The sequence below is a fragment of the Cupressus sempervirens genome, chromosome 5 (genome assembly GCF_028749045.1).
Source record: "Cupressus sempervirens isolate cs-2001-9-10 chromosome 5, ASM2874904v1, whole genome shotgun sequence".
Lineage (NCBI taxonomy): Eukaryota > Viridiplantae > Streptophyta > Pinopsida > Cupressales > Cupressaceae > Cupressus > Cupressus sempervirens.
Window position 1 is genome coordinate 122,200,467 of NC_143122.1, and position 20,976 is coordinate 122,221,442.

The following is a 20,976-nucleotide window of genomic DNA, read 5'->3' on the forward strand; positions in this document are numbered from 1 at the left end:
AGGACTAAGGGTTGGATTTGGTACTAGTGGCTCATTTGCAAGGAGAAAAATAGTTTTTGTTGATTTAGAGGTTGTGGATTTCATATTTCTTGGCTCCTCTAAAGTGCTCCCTTTCTCATTAGTAGATGCAACTCCTTGCAGTTTTTCTGTCAATATCCGCAAAGCCTCTCTAGGTTTTGCCAAACTATCCACTGTTTGCTTCTAAGTATTTTGGATGTCTTGGAAGAATCTCTTTTCCATCTCATCTGGGTCAGCCATACTTTTTCCTTCCTTGGATTTTGTACTTTTATTTTTAACTGGAGGTTTGATCAAAATTTCTTTATTATTTTCTCACTGTGAATATCTCTTTTCTTTTTCACTTAGTTACATACAAACTTCTACAAACCCTCAGGCTGGCAAGATCATAGCTTTGATACCATTGTAATGTCCCATTTTCTTATTTTATATGATATTTAAAGCCTCTAATCATATTTTAAAATCAAATAACCAATATTTAAAAAGATCAACCAATTTCTCAATAAAACCCAAATCGGGTATGCCCGAAATAGTGCCAAAATCTTCACAGCTTCACATATTATTAATAAATCTGAAAGTAGACATTTTAACAAAAAATTTCCAGAATAACAGCCCAAAAAATGACATTTCCAAATCTATATAGATTTTACACAACAAATCTCAAACGAAGGACAAAAACAATGCTCATCGGGCTCTCGAAAACAACACAAAATAGCCCAAAAACACCACAAAACACTAATAATCTATCATAGAAGTATAACCATGACCCAATACATGTATTCAACTCTATTTTAACATCTAAATGTCTGCAATATAGTAGCAAACCAAACTGATATCAAATACTCAACCAGAAACACCAAACTTTTACAAGAAACACACCCGAAAACTCACAAATTTGCACTGTTCAGAACAAGGGAAAACTTTGCATGAGCTTGCACATGGAATGACCTCAAAATAAATTCCTTAGCCTTCCTATAAACATGCAAACTCCTATCCTTGGGTTTCCTTCTCCACACGTTTGGCAACCTCTGAAGAACAACAAAGCAATGAGCAAAAATCAAGTTCTAGAATGAGCCCAAAATGCCTCCAAATCCCTTTAAAAGAGGGCATAACCCTAACTCATGACCAAGAGGGGTCAATAAAACATATTTTAATAATAATTTTCATTTATTAATCCATTTATTTCAAAGATTAGCCCCTTTTGCCGAAACTTCACTTTTTTGAGCCTGCTTGCCTTAGCAAAGTTATTATTTTTAATTATTTAAAAAGGGGACATGATATGTTACTTGCTTGAATGGCGGTGTCAAATTTTTCAAGATCTTCCATACAATCTCAACTTTTTCCTTCGTTCTACCATATGACTTGATTCCTGCAAATTTCTTAGATATCCTACCAACATAGCTTTTTATAGATTCATCTTCCATCCTTTTAGAATCTTGAAACAAACATATCCAATTCTGCAATTCCTTTTGTATTTGTATCGTCTTCAAAAATAGATTCTAATGCTTGTCAAATCTTGTGAGATGTTTTAGAAACTTTACCTGATTGTATTCATTCTCAGGAAGAGTTGTCAATAACTCTTCTCTAGCTCTCATATTGCACATGACCAAATCTCTTTCTGCTTCACTACATTGTTCAAGCTTTCTTCTTCCACAATTATTTTTCCATCTTTTGTCAAAATCTGGTATCCTAGACCCATACACAATAGATGAGTCTTTATCTTCTCTTTCTAGTTGTCATAGTTAACTCCATCGAACTTAGGACTATCCTTTTTGAAATGACTCACCATTGATCTCTCAAAGTTGTTAAGCTTTCTTTTTAAGGACCTTATGCTTTGATACCAATTGTTAGGATATATAGTCCACCCGTATAACTCGGGGGGGAGGGTGGGGGTGGTGGTGGGTGGGGGGTGAATCGGTTATCCAAATATTATCACAATTATCAACCTTATTAAATATTAACCATATGAGAAGTTTAATAAAAAACCACAACAAGATACTCATGCACAATAACACCAGATTTGTTAACTAGGGAAACCCTTGATCAGAGGGAAAACCCCAGTGGGGATGATACCCACAAGATGATGTACTAATCTAAATATTCCTTATTAGAGGATGGACCCTGTTAGGAGTCTAGAAGAACATTTAGTACATATCAATCCCTATTACGAGACTTTGAATCCCTGTTACGAGTTGTGGAAGGCAGATGGATCCACTATCCAACTGTCCAAATGATCTTTGTATTATTCCTTGTAGAATAATAGAATTGAACTCTACTACTTTTTCCTCTTTCTCTGTCTTGTCAACCAAACTTCTACTTCTTCTAATCTTGATACCAGATTACAAATTTTGCATCCAATAATCCCTTGGATCGCTTACTTGCATCCACAAATACTCTACTTTTATTCACACTTCACATTTGATATACTTAACACACAATTTACAATAAAGGGAAAATACTTTCCTTTATACCATAGCTTCAAAATAATTCCTCGAGTTGGCCTTGAGGCTTTCCCAATTAATTATAACAAGATAATTAATTATTTTGTAATTGCAATAGTATTTTTGTCTCACAATTTATGCAGCTTCTCACACATGCAACACTAGGAATTGAACACTCACTAATGTCACCATAAAACTATCTTCTGTCACTTCCTAAATGTGCATCTGCAAATTATATCATTGTTAGAAGATATAATGCAATCATTAGAAATTGCTTAACAGTTACTCTATCTCTGTACTGCTCTTTGTAAGTCACTTACAACATCCACATGACTTTGCGTCATGTTACATGTATTTAACCTCGTCATTAGGACATAGTGTGGAACATGTCCTTACTCGTGCATCACCGGAACATTAAAAATCTTTCTATATGACCTTGAACTTTGTCTACTACTCTGCTAGTCTTCACAAACTTACTGTTATGTTGACATCAATGACAAACATAGTCATGAATGCAACATGTCAATACTGCCACATGCTTACCAATGCTTAGGATACTCCCCTAAAGGAATACAATCATCATTCATGCTAATAAATACCCCACTACTGGAAAGCTTCATTGTTTTCAGGATTGGGAAGAAGGAACTCCATGCAGCAGTGTGCTTGCTACTATTTTTAGATCCCACATGCATGGAAGGAGAAATCAAACAACAAGCCAATCAATGGCTTTGTTTGATTTTTTGTAATTGTAAATACCTATACATGGTATAGTAGGTGTTTCTCTGCTTTCCAAGAAGTCCATGGGCAAAACTATTCCCTCTTAGATATAGCAAATTTTGTAATTTTCCCAATTGCAGAGGCATTTTTTTGTTAAGTTGTAGGTGGGATAGCGCATTGTTCTTTTGGTGATTTCATGCCCAATGGATTGCTTTAGGCCACTGGTCTATGCTTAGCAGCCAATCATCCTCTCTGAGTGGCCAAGAATGTTGGCCATAACCTATCACTGATATCCAATCAAAGAGATCTTCAATGGGCTAGGTTCTTTGTTTCAAAATAACATTGCACTAAGGTTGGGGGCTAACATTTTATGTTAGTTGCAATTTCTTCTTTGATCGAGTTGATTGGTTTGAACTTAATCTAGTTGAGCTTGCTATGAGATTTGATGGCTCTCGTATTTTTGTGACACATTTGCCCATCTTCCCAAAAGTGTGAAATGATTCCACACATCACCTGACATTTCTTTATGTTGCCTTGTTTCTTTATTGCTCGAAAGTCCACAATTGCATCATGCTACCATGCATTGCCATCCGGTGTTTCCTCACTCTGTAGTGTCTCCGTGAGACTAAAGCTTAGAATTGTGTGAGGTGTTATCATGCATCAACATCTTGGTGCCTCCTCATGCTGCATTATTTCTTCAATGCTCCGAAGCCCAAAATTTCCTTATGCTGCCATGCATCGCCATTCCAATGTTTCCTCTCTGTATAGTGTCTCTATGAGGCTCCAAATTCTAGAATTGCACCACGTGACAAGAGTCCCCACCTTTTGTACTATCCATTTCCTTCATTGGGAGGAGTCTCATCGTTGCATCTGAGCCGTCCATTTCGAAAGGAGGATCATCATCAATGACTCATAGTTTTTTGTAAGATGGTATTCTCATCTCACGAAAGTGTGAGATGCTGCCAAGTGTCACCATTCCAATGTTTCCTCGCGCAGTGTCTCCCCGAGGCTTCAAAGTTGGAAATTGCATGACAGTTGTTGGATTTGGCGCATCTTGGGGATCTCCTCACTATATCTCAGTCATTCACTATAAATAAAGAGAATCTATATTGAAGGTTGCATTTTAATATTTTGTTGGGAGAATCTTGCCACATCTGAGCCGACCATTTCGAGAGGAAGACCTTCATCGATGACCAACATCTTTTCGAGGAAAATCAAATTTATTCCCTGTGATTAACCTTACATGTTGTGGGCAGATAACATGTCATGTTATCCTTACCCTTGGTTTTGTTTACCCATGGCACACCATCAGGGCCAATTCTTCAATGCTTAGCGACTTCTTGGGTTGCCCTCCATGCCTCTTTAATGCATGAAATGATCAAATCTTTGGAGATTTGACCTCTTATAACTAAGTGTACTGTTCTTTGCTCTTCATGTCACTTCCAACATCAGATTGCACTTCATGATTAGATTTCTTTCCAATTCTTTAGTTATTGCTTCCTCCACAACTTGACTCCACCCTAGTTGAGGTTTGAACTCAATGTAAACATTAGAGTTATGCATGAACTCTATAAAGACAAGTTGTAAATATGTTCTTCAGGGTTCTTCTTTGTTTGTATTTTGTAGCAACATTATGGTCTACAACTTTTTGCCTTCTGTTAATGAGATAGCTCTATGTCTTACCTCTTCTTACCATTCATTATTTATGCACGTCTATTGCCTTGTAGTGAATGTTTCTTTTCTAGTTTCTAAGGTTGTATGTTGTGTTTAGTATTACTAGTGAAGTGTTGTTTTGTGAAAATATCCTTCCTTTCAACATCCAATCAATTCCAAACCTACATGTGAGTTCTTTGAAGGTAAATTCGAGTCTAGATATGTGTATTTCAAGTATTTTGTTGATATTTTATGCAGTTGTGGGCAGAGTTGTAACCATGTTTCATCTTGGTGCATCACCCCCCTTTCCCTTTTTGCATTTAATTTATATTCTCTCTCCCTTTTCCTCTCAATACTTGATAGTGAGGAAGTCATCCTTCTCTGGAGATTCAGCATCAGAGCACAAGTCCCACACTTGGAGGTTGTTTCCATGTTACACAAGATCGCTTGAGGGTCATACCTCAAACAAAGGTGTAGAATTTTGTGTCAACAAATATCTTCCTAGATGTTCAGTTTCAATTACATTGGACTTGAGATTGGTTGGAGCTTGTGATCACTAGTTTGTGTTCATGTATGTCATGTGAGAGATTACATGGTTATTCATTTATCTCTTTCCTTTGTTTGGTGTGGAGAACTTGGGAGAGTGTTGGAAACTTGTTATGAGAGTTGTTCATGTAGGTTATTGATTTATATGTTGTGGATGTCCTTAATAGTACACAAATTCACTTCTTTGAGATTTTGTGAGTGGATTGGTTACAAATTTGACATTATCTTTTGTAGTGGGAGCTTCATGGTGTATATGTGGCAGGTATTGCTTTTGAGGCTTGTGATTGTAGGTTTCATATTGGATATTTTGATGATGTGAGATTCACTTGGTATACCTTTTGAGGTATGGATTGTTGGATAGGTTGGCACTTATTGTGGGTGCTATTTCAACTATGAAGTATTGTGACAACTATAGATACATGTGATTACCCTTGGATCATGTGTTTATGCTTGGAATTTTAGTTGGTATGAGATTTAATGATTCTTACGTAATAGGTTGGGTGGCTTTCTCTTTGGATGGCTTCTATACATGTCTGGTGGTAGTGACATAATAGGAGGTGAGATCATTCATGTTTGAGATGCTAGATACTTTGATTATGTTGTGGGTACCAAGATGGAGCACATGGTGTACTTTGATCCATGATGGTGGATGTGCTAGGAGGAAATATTTCTTTGTTTGTTTATGTGTCTACAGATTGACCCTATGCAATATACAACAAGTGAGAGATTGTTGAGATTATGGGTGTTGCACACATTGCATAATATTACGTATATTATATTATTTTATTCTATTATGCAATGTTGTACCTAGGAGCACCTAGATGGGTGTGCAACATGTAAAGATTTCCATGGGACATTCTTAATGAGTTGTATTGTAACAATGTGATAATATTTGATGTAATCATTTTATATTGGGGAAAATAATTAAATGTCCAATATTAAATGTAGGGTCAACAAGTTAGGTAGCACATGATTTTAGCACATGGTTTATGTAATACCACTTGGTAGTTTTGTGGGTCTTGCTACTATATAAACAACCACAAGGGTAGTTGTAGAGACAAGACAAAAGGGAAAAAGACAAAAACAAAAAGTTGAGTAAGACAAGGCTTGATAGGTTAGCCAAGAGAACATTTATGAAGGTTGGAAGTATGACATGTGATGTGTGGCTTTATGCTTGTTCACATAGATTGCTTGGTTGTGACTATGGCTTTGAAGGCTTTCATGGTTGTATTGCAATGATGTTTTTGTTAAATAATACATGGTGATGGATGCTTTGGAGACTGAGATTTTCCCTCAATGAGGGTTTCCCGAGGTTTATCACGTGTCACATTTTTGTGGGTATGTTGTCTATTCTCTTGCATGTGGATTTCAATTGCATATATATTTCAGATCTATTATGGGTCATGTGGAAATGGTTATATTTTTGGTTGCAAGTTTCCTTACAACAATGAATTGTCTTTATGCCACTACAAATTCATGAGAAAATTGCATAATGTTGCCCCAATTTTGTGAATTCAAAATTGAGGACAGTAGGCCAGGATGTTGTTGTTGCATCTTCGTTGTTATTGTCATTTCCAAAAAAAGGTTTTGTCATGTTTGCCTTAAAGTTTTGGTTGAGCCATCGATTATTATTATTATTATCTTAGGTTTGTAGTGGTATTTGGTAAATGAGAATTAAATTATGATTATGATTTCATGATTTCAAGTCTTTTTTTTCCCCTCAATTTCAATGCTCACAATTCATACTCATAGGTATTAGTGTGCAAATAATAACAAATCTAAACACACTTTTTGAAATGACAAAGGATAAATTAAAAACTTAGCTTGATGTAGTACTTTGTCAAGATCATGTAAAATAATAAATAATAGTACTCTAAAATTTGAACTAAGATGGGGTGCTTTGGCAAACTATTGGACAATTTGCTTATATGTGAATTTGGAGATGAACTCCATGCAAATAGGTTCAAGTTATGTTCATTAGATCAACTTTGCCTATGAAAATAACTGCACGATTCTCTTTAGTTGGAGCTTGTTTAGCTTGATATTATTACATATGTAATAAATAATTGGTAATGCTGATCACCTTTTGCAACTTGTAATCACCAAGTAATCACATAATATGCCTAATCTATAGAGAATGATGTAAATATTGATACAAGATGATGATGCCATGTCATGCTATGATGCTCTCTAAGTAGTGAAACTAATAGTTGAAGAAAATAATATATCAATAAAACATAAGTAGGGATTTGTTAGTATTGACAAATCTAGTGCCCAAACTCTTGTGCTCACATTGAAGTTAGCATACATATATTACTAGGAGAATGTGAACAACTCAAACAACACACACTAAGGGTTGAGTCTTAAGTTAAAAATCTTAAATAGTCAAAGTTGGCTTACTTTCTAGGCTAATTTGTTCCTTTATGGTGTTGTTTTAGGGTAGCCCTAAGAAGGGTCTTACATGATCCTAAAATTGAATCTATTTAAAAATGTTTAGGAGTAAATTCTACATTATGATTTGAAACTAAGACCAATTATACCTTAAAAAACTTTTCTTGATTACAAGAATGAAAAATTGAGTGTAGAATCTTAAAATTAAAAAAATATTATATATAATTATTTTACTAACTTTTATGTAGAAACTGTTATAACTTCACAAAACTATAAATGCACAACAATCTTCGACAAGTGAAACCAATTTAGCCCAAATAGTAATATCTATTATTTATAATAAGAGTGTAAGTAATGTACATAAGGAGTCTTACATATATAGGCAAGGGAGATGAGTGAGAAGGTAGGAAACTACGACTAACTATCTTTACAAACATGAGACTTAGAGAAAACTTAACAAGTGTGTCAACAAATGGCAAATGTACATCAACCTTCTACAAGTGAAACCAATTTAGCCCAAATAATAATATCTATTATTTATAATAAGAGTGTAAGTAATGCACTTAAGGAACCTTACATTTATAGACAAGGTAGATGAGTGAGAAGGTAGGAAACCATGATTGACTATCCTTACAAACATGAGACATAGATCAAACTTAACAAACGTGTCAATAAATGACAAATGTATATTTATTATACGTCTTACAAAGTGAGTGCATGTGTCAACTAGATGAGAGGAGACAAAAGACAATACATAAACAATATGAATAATATACCATCTAAATGATCAAATTTGTCATAGTAATTTCAAATTAATTTAACTAATACCAACCTTATATAGCCTTCCATTTCTATCACAATAAACACTTTTGAGTGGTTGGATTGTGAAGGTTATTTTTGACCATGTTTGCTGATCATAAAGTCAAAAGAGAGAAATATTAAATTCATTATGTTGATGACTAAAAGATAGTCGTTGCTTTAAATAATACACGTGTCGACATTCAAGTGGCGGATTTTCTAACGCGTTGGCATCTTTTTAGGATACCACGTCACAACAGAAATCACGACGAAATCCGCCGGCATGAAATTGTGTCGGAATGAAATTCGAACGAAATGAAACGAAATTACATCGGATTTACTCGAAAACATGTTGAAATGAAATCCGGGTGGATCGGGATTTTGCGAGAGACGGTCGAAATGCAAACGAAATGAAATGTGTTCGGAATGCACGCCGATGAAATGAATGTATGCTTTTTGTCTGCTTGTTTGCTCGAGCGAGGAGTGTTGATTTTTTATCATCCAGATCGGCTTAAAGTAGCGTCAGATTTTGGAAAGGAAGGGTTTTTAATGATTTTTGCCGTTGATTGAGCTCGTGAGAGTCTTACGAGAAAATTGAGCCCCGTTTTGGCCCCTTCTGGTCAAGATTTTCTGGAAGCTTAACAGTGATTTTATTTTGGAGCTCAAATAGTGCAACATTTTTTAAAACAGGTACGTCTGAGTTTTCAGTCTTTACTCTAGGATCGTGGAATCGTGTGGCATTTTTCTGAAGTTCAAGAGGAGAAGGGCTAATTGGGGTTTGTGAGGTATTTTGAAGTTCCGGTGTTAAAAAGCCAGGGTTTTAGGGGGTTATTAAGACATTCGAGGTATATACGGGGGAATCTAAGGGATTTCGAGGTGCCATTGTCAAAAATCAAGGTGCTAAATTAGGGTTTGGGCGATATACTAGTCTTTTTCTGGGGACTGCGTCCAGATATCACGGGGATTGTAAGGGCATTTGAAGTGCGGACGATGAAAAGTTATTATCAGGGATTATTGGGGTTTCTGAGTGGGTGAATATAAGATGTAACACCTGCGTACCTTTAAAGGGGTCTGTAAATGGCGTTTTGAAGTGCATTTGATGAATTAAGTTACCAAGCAAGAGTTTTCAAGAATCAGTGAAAATAAGCTAATGAAATCCAGGTGCCAAGCTTTTTTTGTAATTGTTATTTAGAGAAATACAATGGCCTGATAAGTTAATGTTCTGATTGAAGCAAAGTGTTTTTAATTTAAATTTATTTGCTGTGAAATTAGCAAATTAATTGTGGAAATCTTAGAACTGGTAAATGGAGGCGATGGATGATAGATGTAACGATCATATTCAGAGGCTTCAGTCGTCTTCTGGTACTTCATCCTCGTCCATACCGAGGGATAAATCTGAAATTTCAGGACCGAATAACAGTCACATTCGGGCTCCTATTCATGCAAGTTCACAGGGTTTAAGCCCTGGAAACAAACGGCAAGGAATCCCTCCCTCGCATCCACATTTTCCACCTACATCACCTTATGTGCAGTCAAATTTCATGCAAATTCCTGCATCATGGTCATTGGCACAACAGAATTCTCAGAACCAGCAGCATTTCAGTCCTAATCCCGCTCCTTCACATTCCAGATCATTATCTCAGCCTGCATTTTTTTCTCTGGATTCTTTGCCCCCGTTAAGTCCCTCTCCTTATAGAGAATCATCCACACCTTCTTTATCAGACCCCTTGTCGGGCGATACTTCCATGGAAGAACAAGAAGGCAATACACTGATCCCATCGAATTCCTCCCATAATCCTCCACCACTGTCACCCTTTACCCGAAGAACTTCAAATCAAATGAATGACAGTCTTCCCCCACGGAAGGGACATAGGCGTGTCTGCAGTGATATTCCCTTCGCATTTTCTAGTGGATCCCAGTCTCCAACTGGGGATCTTCAGCAGGGATTTGTAAATTCATTCGAAAGAGCCAGTTTGAAAGGAAATGCTGAAGTTGATCGAGACAAAAGTAGGATCCAAATGGCACAAACCAAGATGGATTGGAACAGAAATAGGAACCACACCATGGAAGGCATGGGTGAAAAAGAAACAGAAGGTGGTAGTGATATGTATTCCTCATACCTTGATGTTGAGAAAGTGAATAACTTGAGCAGGTCAAGAGCTCCAGATAAACAGGTGACGGATAACTCAGATGATGTTCAGGAAGACAGTGGTGGAAGTAGTGTTAAAGAGAAGAGCCTGAAGACTGGGGACCAGATTAGCAGTGGAGATGAATCTGAGAGCGAGGTCAATGAGATTGAAAGCATGAACAGAAATAATGTTGCCATTGGATATGAGAAGAAAGATGGAAATAAAAGAAGTGCAGGGCAAGGCGATAACCTTCAGTACAGGTCACGTCATTCGAGGAGTGTTTCCATGGATAGTGCTATGAGTAAGATGCCTAGCTTTGGAGAAGACATAAAACAGGGACCCTCTCCTCAAGGCCAGAATGCCAGACATTCCCACAGTAATTCAATGGATGGAAGTATGAATTTCAATCTTGATTTTGGAAATGGAGAATTCAGTGGAGCTGAGATTAAGAAGATCATGGCAAATGAGAAGCTAGCAGAGATTGCAATGGCAGATCCTAAGCGTGCTAAAAGGTAGGGTCCCATGACTAGTTAAGGATTTTGGATGACCAAACAAAAATATCATTAATTTCTTCAAAATCTAGCTGAAGGGGTAATTTTAGGTAAAGAGGTTAAATTGCAACTTGGGCATGAATAATTTGATTGCTTTATTGGTAGTAGTGTAATCCAATCTCTTAACAGAATTACAAAATTTTATAATCTGCAAGGTAATTAGTATCTATATTTAATTTGAATTAGCTATCAGAAAACATGTGTTTCTGTGAACTTTTTTTTTCAGTCTTTTGCTTTGATTGTTGCATGTACATTCCAGGATATTGGCAAATCGCCAGTCTGCTGCACGCTCCAAGGAAAGAAAGATGCGATACATTTCAGAGCTAGAACGTAAAGTACAGACCTTGCAAACTGAGGCAACCACATTGTCTGCACAGCTAACCCTCTTGCAGGTGAGTTCTGTGTACTGGTCAGAAAAGCTTCACTCTCAGGATGTGTCTTATGAGCCTAGTACAGTTAGGCTCCAATAAATGATTGGGGTTGCCTTCTATGTTTGCAGAGAGATTCAGTAGGGCTTACTAGTCAAAACAATGAACTCAAGTTTCGGCTGCAGGCAATGGAGCAGCAAGCACAACTTCGAGATGGTAATGAACAAGTTCCATATATTGTTTACATGTTTGTCTATTTAGATTAAAGTATGGCATGCCATGGGAATATGAAAGGACAGGTCATTGAATTTTATTCTTGAGTTGACTTTGAATTAGGTAGTAGGTTCAATAAGTTAATCACTCTGCTCAGTTTCCTTTTGTCCTTTGTTTGCATGTCAAATTTTACCTCACTTTGGGAGTTCAATGGTTGATAAAAAAACATACAATTAAATAAGTCTGGCAGCACTTCAGCTACCAGAGTATTTTAGTTATCTGCTTGCTAATGTTTTGAGAGAGCCCCTTCTCTGGTATCATTAGTGGTCTATTCATGAATAAGAGGGTAGTGGATTTTTGCATCTAATATACAGCGAAATTTTCTGTGATTAGCATTGAATGATGCACTTGGGGAGGAGGTTCAACGGCTGAAGTTAGCCACTGGACAGCTAGGTAATGGTAATTCTACTGGTCTGAATCAGCAAATGCCAATGAATTCATCGTTTTTTCAGCTTCAGCAGCAGGGACCACATCTTTCTCTATATCAATTGCAGCAGCAACAACAACAGCAACATCAACAGCAGCAGAAGCAACAGCAACAGCAGCAGCAGCAGCAGCAGTTCAAAAACACCCAACAGTCTCCAGGGAAGCAAACTAATCAGAATGAATCCCTCCAAGACACATTTACCACCTTTCCTGGCCTTACAGGTTCCTCTAGTGACCTAGATTCATCAAATATGAATTGCTAATCAATCGAGTTGTGGTGACTTTGAAATATTGGACATATTTATATTATTAAATTATCAATTTCCTTCTTTGCCACATTTTTTGTTTGAAGGGATGTGGCAAACTAATGGAAGGATTGTGCATACATAAATTGTTTACTACACATTGAATGGAACCAATGATGACTGGAAGGGAAATTAGTCTCCTTAACTTGCTTTTGTCTTTTATATTTCTTATTTTTAAGTTGATTTGTGTCCTAAGCTATATTTTTAGGTATACCAATTCTGACATTTGATGGTGCATTTTGTTCATACTTTCAAAGTTGCAAGGATGTACCTTTACATCAGAAAACCAAAACTTGAATTCCGTTCCACATTTTTGTGAATTGGCAGATATGGTCATTTGACAAAACTGAGCAGCATCGTGTACTTTATTTGTGTTAACTTTTTTTTTTGCATACACGTGAGTACAAGGGATTTGCTGACTAGAAAGTTATGTCAAAGCAATTGGAGAATAAATTTGGCTGGCTTAATGATACACTCCATCCAAATGGTTATGCATTAGAGATATGTGAAATGTTTGCAAATGTTTGAGACTTCGTTGACAGTTAACACAGATGATGTATTGATGATTCGATATTGACTTGCAGACTAGATTATATGCAATAAAATAGTGTAACTAGATCACTGCTCGGGAATACCTTGTAGTAAATAAGGTACAATTGTGATGACAGAACTTACATCTAAGATGGAAGATGGTTGTCGGACTGTCCTGGAATTCTTTACTGACCAATTTTTTGTGAAATACTTGGAGATGTGAAGGGTTGAAACATGCCTTTGAATTGTCTTTGTAAGTATTGTCTTATAGCATGGTTGTTACTAAAAACTCAAATGATTAAGAGCAGGGTTATAATACCGTGATAAGTTAAATCAAAATCCAATTGGGTGCAATTGCCTCTGTGTTGCTCACCAAAAATCCAATGTAAGATGGAAGATGGTTGTAGGACTGTCCTGGAATTCTTTAGTGACCAATTTTTGTGAAATGCTTGGAGATGTGAAAGGTTGAAACATGCCCTTGAATTGTCTTTGTAAATATTATCTTATAGCATGGTCATTACAAAAAACTCAAATGATTAAGAGCAGGGTTATAATACCGTGATAAGTTAAATCAAAATCCAATTGGGTGCAATTGCCTTTGTGTTGCTTGCCAAAATCCCAACGTTGTATGGGAAGCTTATCGATCATATCCTTTAATCCTTTATATGCTGCTGGAAGACTTGACTTCTTTGGCCCCTTGGTGATTATTGTGTGATATTTCCCAAGTAAAAATTAGATACAAGTATGTAGTCTCTATGAGTTGGTGGCTGTGAAACCAAGTCTATTCAGAATATTTTCAAAACTAGAAGAAAACTCTTAAACCTCATGACTAAGTCGGAGCCTCATGCTGTTCAAATAAAAAGAGAAACTGGATCTAGTCAGAATATTTTCAAAAATAAAAGACAACTACAGAACCTCATGACTAAGTTGAAGCCTCATAATGTTCGTATAAAAGGAGAAATAAAATGCCAATTTGAAATTAAATTTGTATAGCACTAAGTGCTCTGAATGGATATAACATTTATATATTAAGATGCGAGTAGTAAATTAGAGCTTGATAAATATGATTTGATATATGCAAGCTAATCTTATGTAGCACTTTGGATATATTTATCTATTGCAAACAATTTGAGGTGATTTTGAAGCTCACCATAAGCTACTCAAGTCAAAAATATTGCAATGGTGTTTGCTATAAGCATGGCTATGAAATAGGTGGATGTTGCAACATACAGTCAAGGTGGCACATAATCTTTCCTTGCATTCCCTGTTATATTTAGTTTATATATTTATTTATGATACCTGAATAGGTAACCAAATGTATAAATTTTAAAACATTCTTCTGTTTTACATCTGTAGTTTGTTTTTTTCTGGGAAGGAAAGCTCATCCAGTTGAATGAACAAGATCTGTGAACAATTTTGCAAGGAAGAGCATTTTGAACTCATCATCGTGGTATTTGCCATGATGTGTATTCATGGACTCTTTGACCATAACAATGACAGATTTGTAGAATCAGTTGTGTACGCTCTATCGAACAAGGAAAATTGGACAGATTTGTTGACCGTCTTTTCCTTGTTACAGCAACTATGCTGTGGTTGTCGTTGACCCTATTGTTGCATGTTTTGGTCTCATGATTCATCTCTACCTCTAGTACTTTCTATTTTTTAAAGAGTACTCTTTTGGTCTGGATCTATGAACTGGTGGGTCACAAATTGGAGACCTCATCGCAGTAACATTTGAATGGGGATCAAATCTTGGTGGTAAAAAACACACCAACATAATTAAGCTGATAGGCTTTTTGGTTGTGGCACACAAAGGCCAGAAACTTGTCATATATCTGAAAACTGTTGGATGGTAGATGCCGGAAAATTGTAAATTGCAATATACTAAAAAACTGTTCTATTGAATGTTAGATGCCAGAAAATGTCAGGCAACATATTTAGTGAAATGGGTTTACTCCTAGTCTGCCAACATTTTTAGTGGAATGGAATTTTAAATAAATTAGATTTTGCTTTAAATTTATGGCCATGTTACTCTACTTCTGGGAGGAACCGATATGCACTAAGACAGTTTCGAGAACTGATATGCACTGAGGCAGTTTCCAAACAGTTTATGTATTTTCCGTATTCAATTCAATATAGTGGTAGGAAAATGATTTTTATCTTGTTCAATGATGTCTTCCCTGCTTAACACGAGTTTAATGGAGATGTAACTGGACATAATAGTGGATGAAACTGATTCAGCTTACTTGTGTGCCTATGACTCTTCATACTTTTAGCCATTTTCAGTTGAGTTCATTCAAGATACCGTTGCTTCTTCAACTCACTGGATTCTTCATGCACCAATGACAAACGATGGCTTGTTAGATTATTTTGCTTTATAGCTCGTTAGGTTCCTTCATATTGAAGCTTTTCCATAATTTGGTTACAACACATCTGTGCCTGATTGAATCCTTTGAGGATGTGATCAATAAAACTAGCAGACCATACTAGTTGGTTGACTAACTATTGTCTGGAGATCATGAATGATTCTTCCGTATAGTGCTTGCTTTGAAAAACTTCATTCTTGGCTTGAGATGTAGAAACTCTTTTCAGGAGCATTTTCTCCCCTTCCAAATCTTCAAATACATATATGGGCATTTGCAAGTTTGATATGTGCTGGTTTTGTAGAAGTGTAATGATAAATTACAAATACAGTGCAAAGAGATTTATTTTCTGAAAATGAATGTAAAATCAATAGAGAATATAACGATACAATAGATGTGAAAGAGTCAAGGAAGGATAATGTAGATGTGTATCTAAAAATAACCATATTGAATTGATTAGGGTAGAGCAATGTTGGTGGTAAGAATGTGTATGGATAAGCAATGTTGTTGCCCAACGGATGACAGAATAATCATATGCATAGCAGGCAATATATTTGACAACCTTTTTTTCTCTCCAAGGCTTCCGAGGGAGATGCACGCGTCCAACATTAAGTGGAAGTAACTTGTTGAAGTTAAAAGTTTGTCTCAAGTGACGTGCTGACCGTCAAACGTATCTTCTTTATATTTACTCCGGTTTGGCGGTGATGTGACGTGCCAAAGTTAACAAAGGTTTTTATTTCTCTCGAGAGATGATTTTATCACAAAGAAAAATAGAGAGGATTGATGTTTGACTTGTTTATTTATTATTATTATTATTATAGTTTTCTATTCAATCTCGCTATAAGAGAACAAGATTTTGGGGTAGGATCAAGTCCCTAGTCTGATTGTTATCTTGACACGCAATGTGATTGAACTAGTAGGCAGGGAAAAGGAATTGGCAAAGAAGCCAAATTTGTTGCAGTTCAGTTATCATCAGTTGCATATGGACTTGAATGTAGATTTAACCACTTTGTAGTTTCCTTTGGCATATGCTAAAAGAACTTTAAATGATTATGGATTTATTATTATTATAGTATTATAGTTACAATATGGTCATTAGAGTTGGAGAAAGGTTTTCGGGTAGGATCAATTATGAATTTTAAATTAAAAAAAAAATAAAATTACAATCTAGCTATTAGAGTTGGAGAAAGGTTTTGGGGTAGGATCAAGTTCCTAGTTTGATTGTTGCCTTGACACTAAATGCAATTAAAGTTGTAGGTAGGGCAAAGTAATTGTCAAATAAGCTAATTTGTTGCATTTGAGTCATTATGAGTTGCTTATGGACTTGAATAGGGAAGGTGGACTATATCTATCATACACGAAGAAATCTAAATGATTATGGGTGTTCAAGTGATTGGCTATAGGTTGACTCTAACATTGGCTACAGGCTGACTCTAACATTGGCTACAACTAAAGGAGACGAGAGGAATCAAACTTTATCTAGGGGATTTCAAAAGTGTTGTTGATGTTAAGCTTTGTGTTTGTCTTACTTTCACGCTAAAGATAAATTTTATTCCCACTATATGTAAGGTCATCATGGATGCACTTATGGTGAGGAAGGAGTAACATCAAAACACATAGTTGGAACAAAGAGTCCATTGCATTCATATTAATGACATAGTTGGATCTATTAATGTACATAGCTAGGTCCCTTATTGCTTCATTGCTCACTAGTGATAGATTAGGTATATGTCAACTTTAAGGTTATGGCTATACGAGAGATGGATATAAGGGTTGTAGTTAGAACAATAGCTACCATTAGAACTAGTCATCATTACATTGAGGTGGATTTGTTATCAGTGGGAGGTGAGCATTTTGATAGTGTGTAGGATCATGTAGGTGCTAATGGAGAGTTGTCACATGCTAAGGTGTAAGCCCAATGATAAGAGAATTGCAACAATTTGGGGAACTGTGTAGAGATGGATGTCTTGTTCATAAGTTCTATCTTGAATGAGACACAGAGGAGAAATGTGGCTTTTAATTTGTTCAAATGGAGGCACTTGTGCCTATTTTTCTCATTTGGCAAGTGGCATGATCAATAAATCATTGTTGGTGGTAGGAAGGATAACCCTAAGTTGGTGGAGTAGCTCAATTTCTACGAGGCAAAGGATTAGTATTCCATCTATTGGTGGTTGATGATGATTGAAACATTGAGATTTCTTAAGTTGGAAGTAAACATTTAAAATGTTGATTGTTATTTCAAATTTTGACTTCTGAAGCAGCAACATGGTGTCTACTAAAAGTTGTTCAATTTCCCCATTCATTGATAGTGTCCAATTGTTTAACCATATGGCTAATATAAATATATCAACCATGTGAGTGTACTTTTATACATTAAGGTCCCAAATAACAAATATTCTATTACACTTATATCATATGAACAAGTTTGGTATCTCCTTACATATTTCATAAAGGTTGTCTCTATCATCTTTATGTCAAATTGCACCCGTAGACATTTTTTGAGTTACAAGAGATCTTCCTTGCAACACATTTTATTTTCTAAATCCATGTCATTCTAAATGACGACATTATAGTTTTTCACTTTTTTAAATTTCTATTAACTTGCATTGAAAAATGTCAACATGGAGGTAATCTTTTAACAAGAAATGGTTTTTCTCTCTTGTAGTGTAAGGGCATTGTTACTTGGTAGAAAGATGCTAATGATGGAAATTTGATTGTCCAGACTTTTCTTTGGTGACACATCATAGACTGATGATGAATCCTTAGGGATGATGGTCCTATTATAGATTTGGATAGCACTCATGCTACAAATCTAGCCTCTACAATCCCTATGCCTTTTGCTACTAGTGCAATCCTCTTTGACTGCGTGGACCTTCTCTATTTACTTCTAGTACTCTAATCCAATCTTTGGCTGATGATGTGCACCCTTCTAAACAATTTTACCCTTGTGTTGATAATCTTTGTAATGGGGTTTAACCACTTCCCCCTTATAGTGGGGATGCTAGTGATAATATTGCATGGATAGTTGTTCGATGAGGTGGGGAAGTTGTCTACCCACTCATGAGGTGGGTTACTAAATATTCGAGTTAGTATGTCATTCTTGGCCTTATTTGTAAAAACCAACAACTCTGTTAATGTGTTTTTGTGACGCAATGCAAGGCAAGAGAATCCCCAAAGGAGATGTCCAAACCCCCAACAAATAAACCACACAACGGAAACACAAGAAGCAACAAAAATGCAAGATTTGATACCAAATCACAACTCTATTCATAAAATAACTAATTACATGCAATATGCCCGATTGTAAGGCCTTTCGAGTTAGGGCCAAATACAAACAACAATTATAATACCAGTTCTACAAGATCCCACAAGATCCAATCACCACACACACCAATTCCAACTAGTCCATATCCACAACTAGATAAGAACACCAAGAGAAATTTCACACTTGTACCCTTAGGTCCACCAAGCTATCCTTTTGTTGTGCTCGTTCTTTTGTGGACATCATTTGGTGCTCCATTTGTCTGCTTTTTCTTGGTGTAAGCTTCCAGTCCCATAGACCCATGTTGTGGTCTTTTGTCCAACATTAATAATATTATCTTATCTTATTTAAGCCGCAACCCTAGCTCTTCAAAATTCACACTTACTCATCCCCTTCTCCAAACTAGAAATGGTAACAACTACCTAAAGACTCTACAAAACCCTTTACTTATACCCAACTAAGCCACAAGTCGGCCCAATGCATTACAAACTAAATTAAATCCCTTACATTAAATATAGGTCCAGCTACAAGTCGGCTACAACACTTACTTAAATACCCATACATATAAATGCCAAAAGTCGGCTCACAAACAACTTGGCACCAACAAAAACCAAGACCAAGCCGAGCATTAGTAAATTCCCAAGCATAGCCGAGCTCCAGAGACTATGCTGAGCAACCAAAGACCATGCCGAGTTCCCAAAACATGCTAAGTTCCAAGACCATGCCGAGTTCCACAAATCATGCTGAGCTCCCAGTGTATGCCGAACACCAGTATTTCCTGAGCTCCACAACACTTAACCAAAATCCCTCCAAACATGCAGGATTGCAAACAAGCCTAGAATGCTCCTACATCATGTTGATATCTTTTGACGCCTTTGGGTTGTGGTTGAGTAAGGGTCAACACCCTTGTTTTGTTACTACTTTTAATAACAAACAAGCAATAATGTGCAACTCTAAAATAACCCTAGATGAGATAAGCCATGCTTGAAATTCTTTTCCCACCCAACTTGGCCCTTTCTTTGCTTGTAAGGGATGTTTGCGTCTCTAGCGCTTCCCATTTTCTTGTTAATGTGGAACTGCTTCTTGTTGTTTGGTGTGGAGGTAACCCTTAGAGTGAAGACTCTATTATAGTGTGAATGTTGTTGGTTACGAACTCGGGTAAAATGTATTTGGAAACCTTGGGCACGAGGCCCGCCCAGGCCCCTTTGTTGGGATCTAATGCTAAGACATAGTTATTCCCTTACTGCTCAGTTTGAACCTACTTGCCCCTAGCATATTTTTCAACCTCTTTCTTGGGATGAATCCTTCCTGGTCATTCTGTGAGATGTGGGACTTGTAGAAAATGAGGATTTTTTCTAGAGGTGGGGTTTAGTGTATAGGATCCCCACCCTTTGGCCTACTATATCTGACCTACATAATTAGTTCCAAGTCTCTTGGAAAATCTCTACTAGGATCAAACTCCTTCCTTGTGATAAAAGATTTATTTATTTATTTTTGAGTTTGCTTGTTTTGAGAAGTGCAATTTAGTGTTGGTACAATCTTGGGCTTTGAGAGAGCATTCCCTTTTCATCAAACCCGAGTTCCCCTCTTTCAAACCTCTCATTGAACTGCTCTCTATGTGTCCAACTTGAGCCATACTACACAATCTTCCCCTTCATCTTTGGGAGGAATCTTGTTATGAAGCTATTGACAACTCAAGTCATTTTTGATAGTTGATGATTCCAATTCTCATTTAGATTACTCCATTTGTGCTTGCATTCTTGTTGACATCAACATCTCAAAACCTCTTTATGGAGATGTGTTGATGGTGGTAGACAGGCTTTGGAAACAATCGCTCAATTATGAGGTCCTTTTTTTTATTTTCAACATTGCTTTGGTACTATTTACCTATCTTCACATCACTCACTATAAGATTAAAAAGTTGTTGCTACACAATGGACAAACCACTAACAATAAAAATGCACATGATGTATCCAAAATTAGAATACTTTAAAAATAAACAAGGCTGGCTAACATAATTATTGCATCAACTATTCTAAACAAAGCGTGACACAATTTTCAAACATTCCAACACAAAGTTGATCAAACTTCACTTTTATCTTATGTAATATCTCCTAAATTATTGTGCTGAATATTTTAAAAATTTCTGCTAAAATATCAACTAAAAGTATTTTATTTTTATGATGTAAAGGTGAATAAAAAATTAC

At 36.3% G+C, this 20,976-nt stretch overlaps 1 protein-coding gene across 2 annotated transcripts; it reads left to right on the forward strand.

The window, feature by feature from the left end:
- The first annotated feature begins 9,135 nt into the window (after positions 1 to 9,135).
- Positions 9,136 to 12,758, forward strand: LOC149554812 (Basic-leucine zipper (bZIP) transcription factor family protein). Of its 2 annotated transcripts, XM_089828823.1 has the most exons (5): positions 9,136 to 9,722; positions 9,834 to 11,202; positions 11,501 to 11,633; positions 11,741 to 11,825; positions 12,216 to 12,758. In XM_089828823.1, exons 2-5 carry the CDS (start codon positions 9,866 to 9,868, stop codon positions 12,569 to 12,571), a joined length of 1,911 nt encoding a protein of 636 aa, XP_089684949.1. In that variant the 5' UTR covers positions 9,136 to 9,722; positions 9,834 to 9,865; the 3' UTR covers positions 12,572 to 12,758. The 2 variants fall into 2 exon arrangements, with proteins under 2 accessions (XP_089684949.1, XP_089684948.1); XM_089828822.1 differs by having other exon boundaries at positions 9,136 to 11,202.
- Positions 12,759 to 20,976: the final 8,218 nt, after the last annotated feature.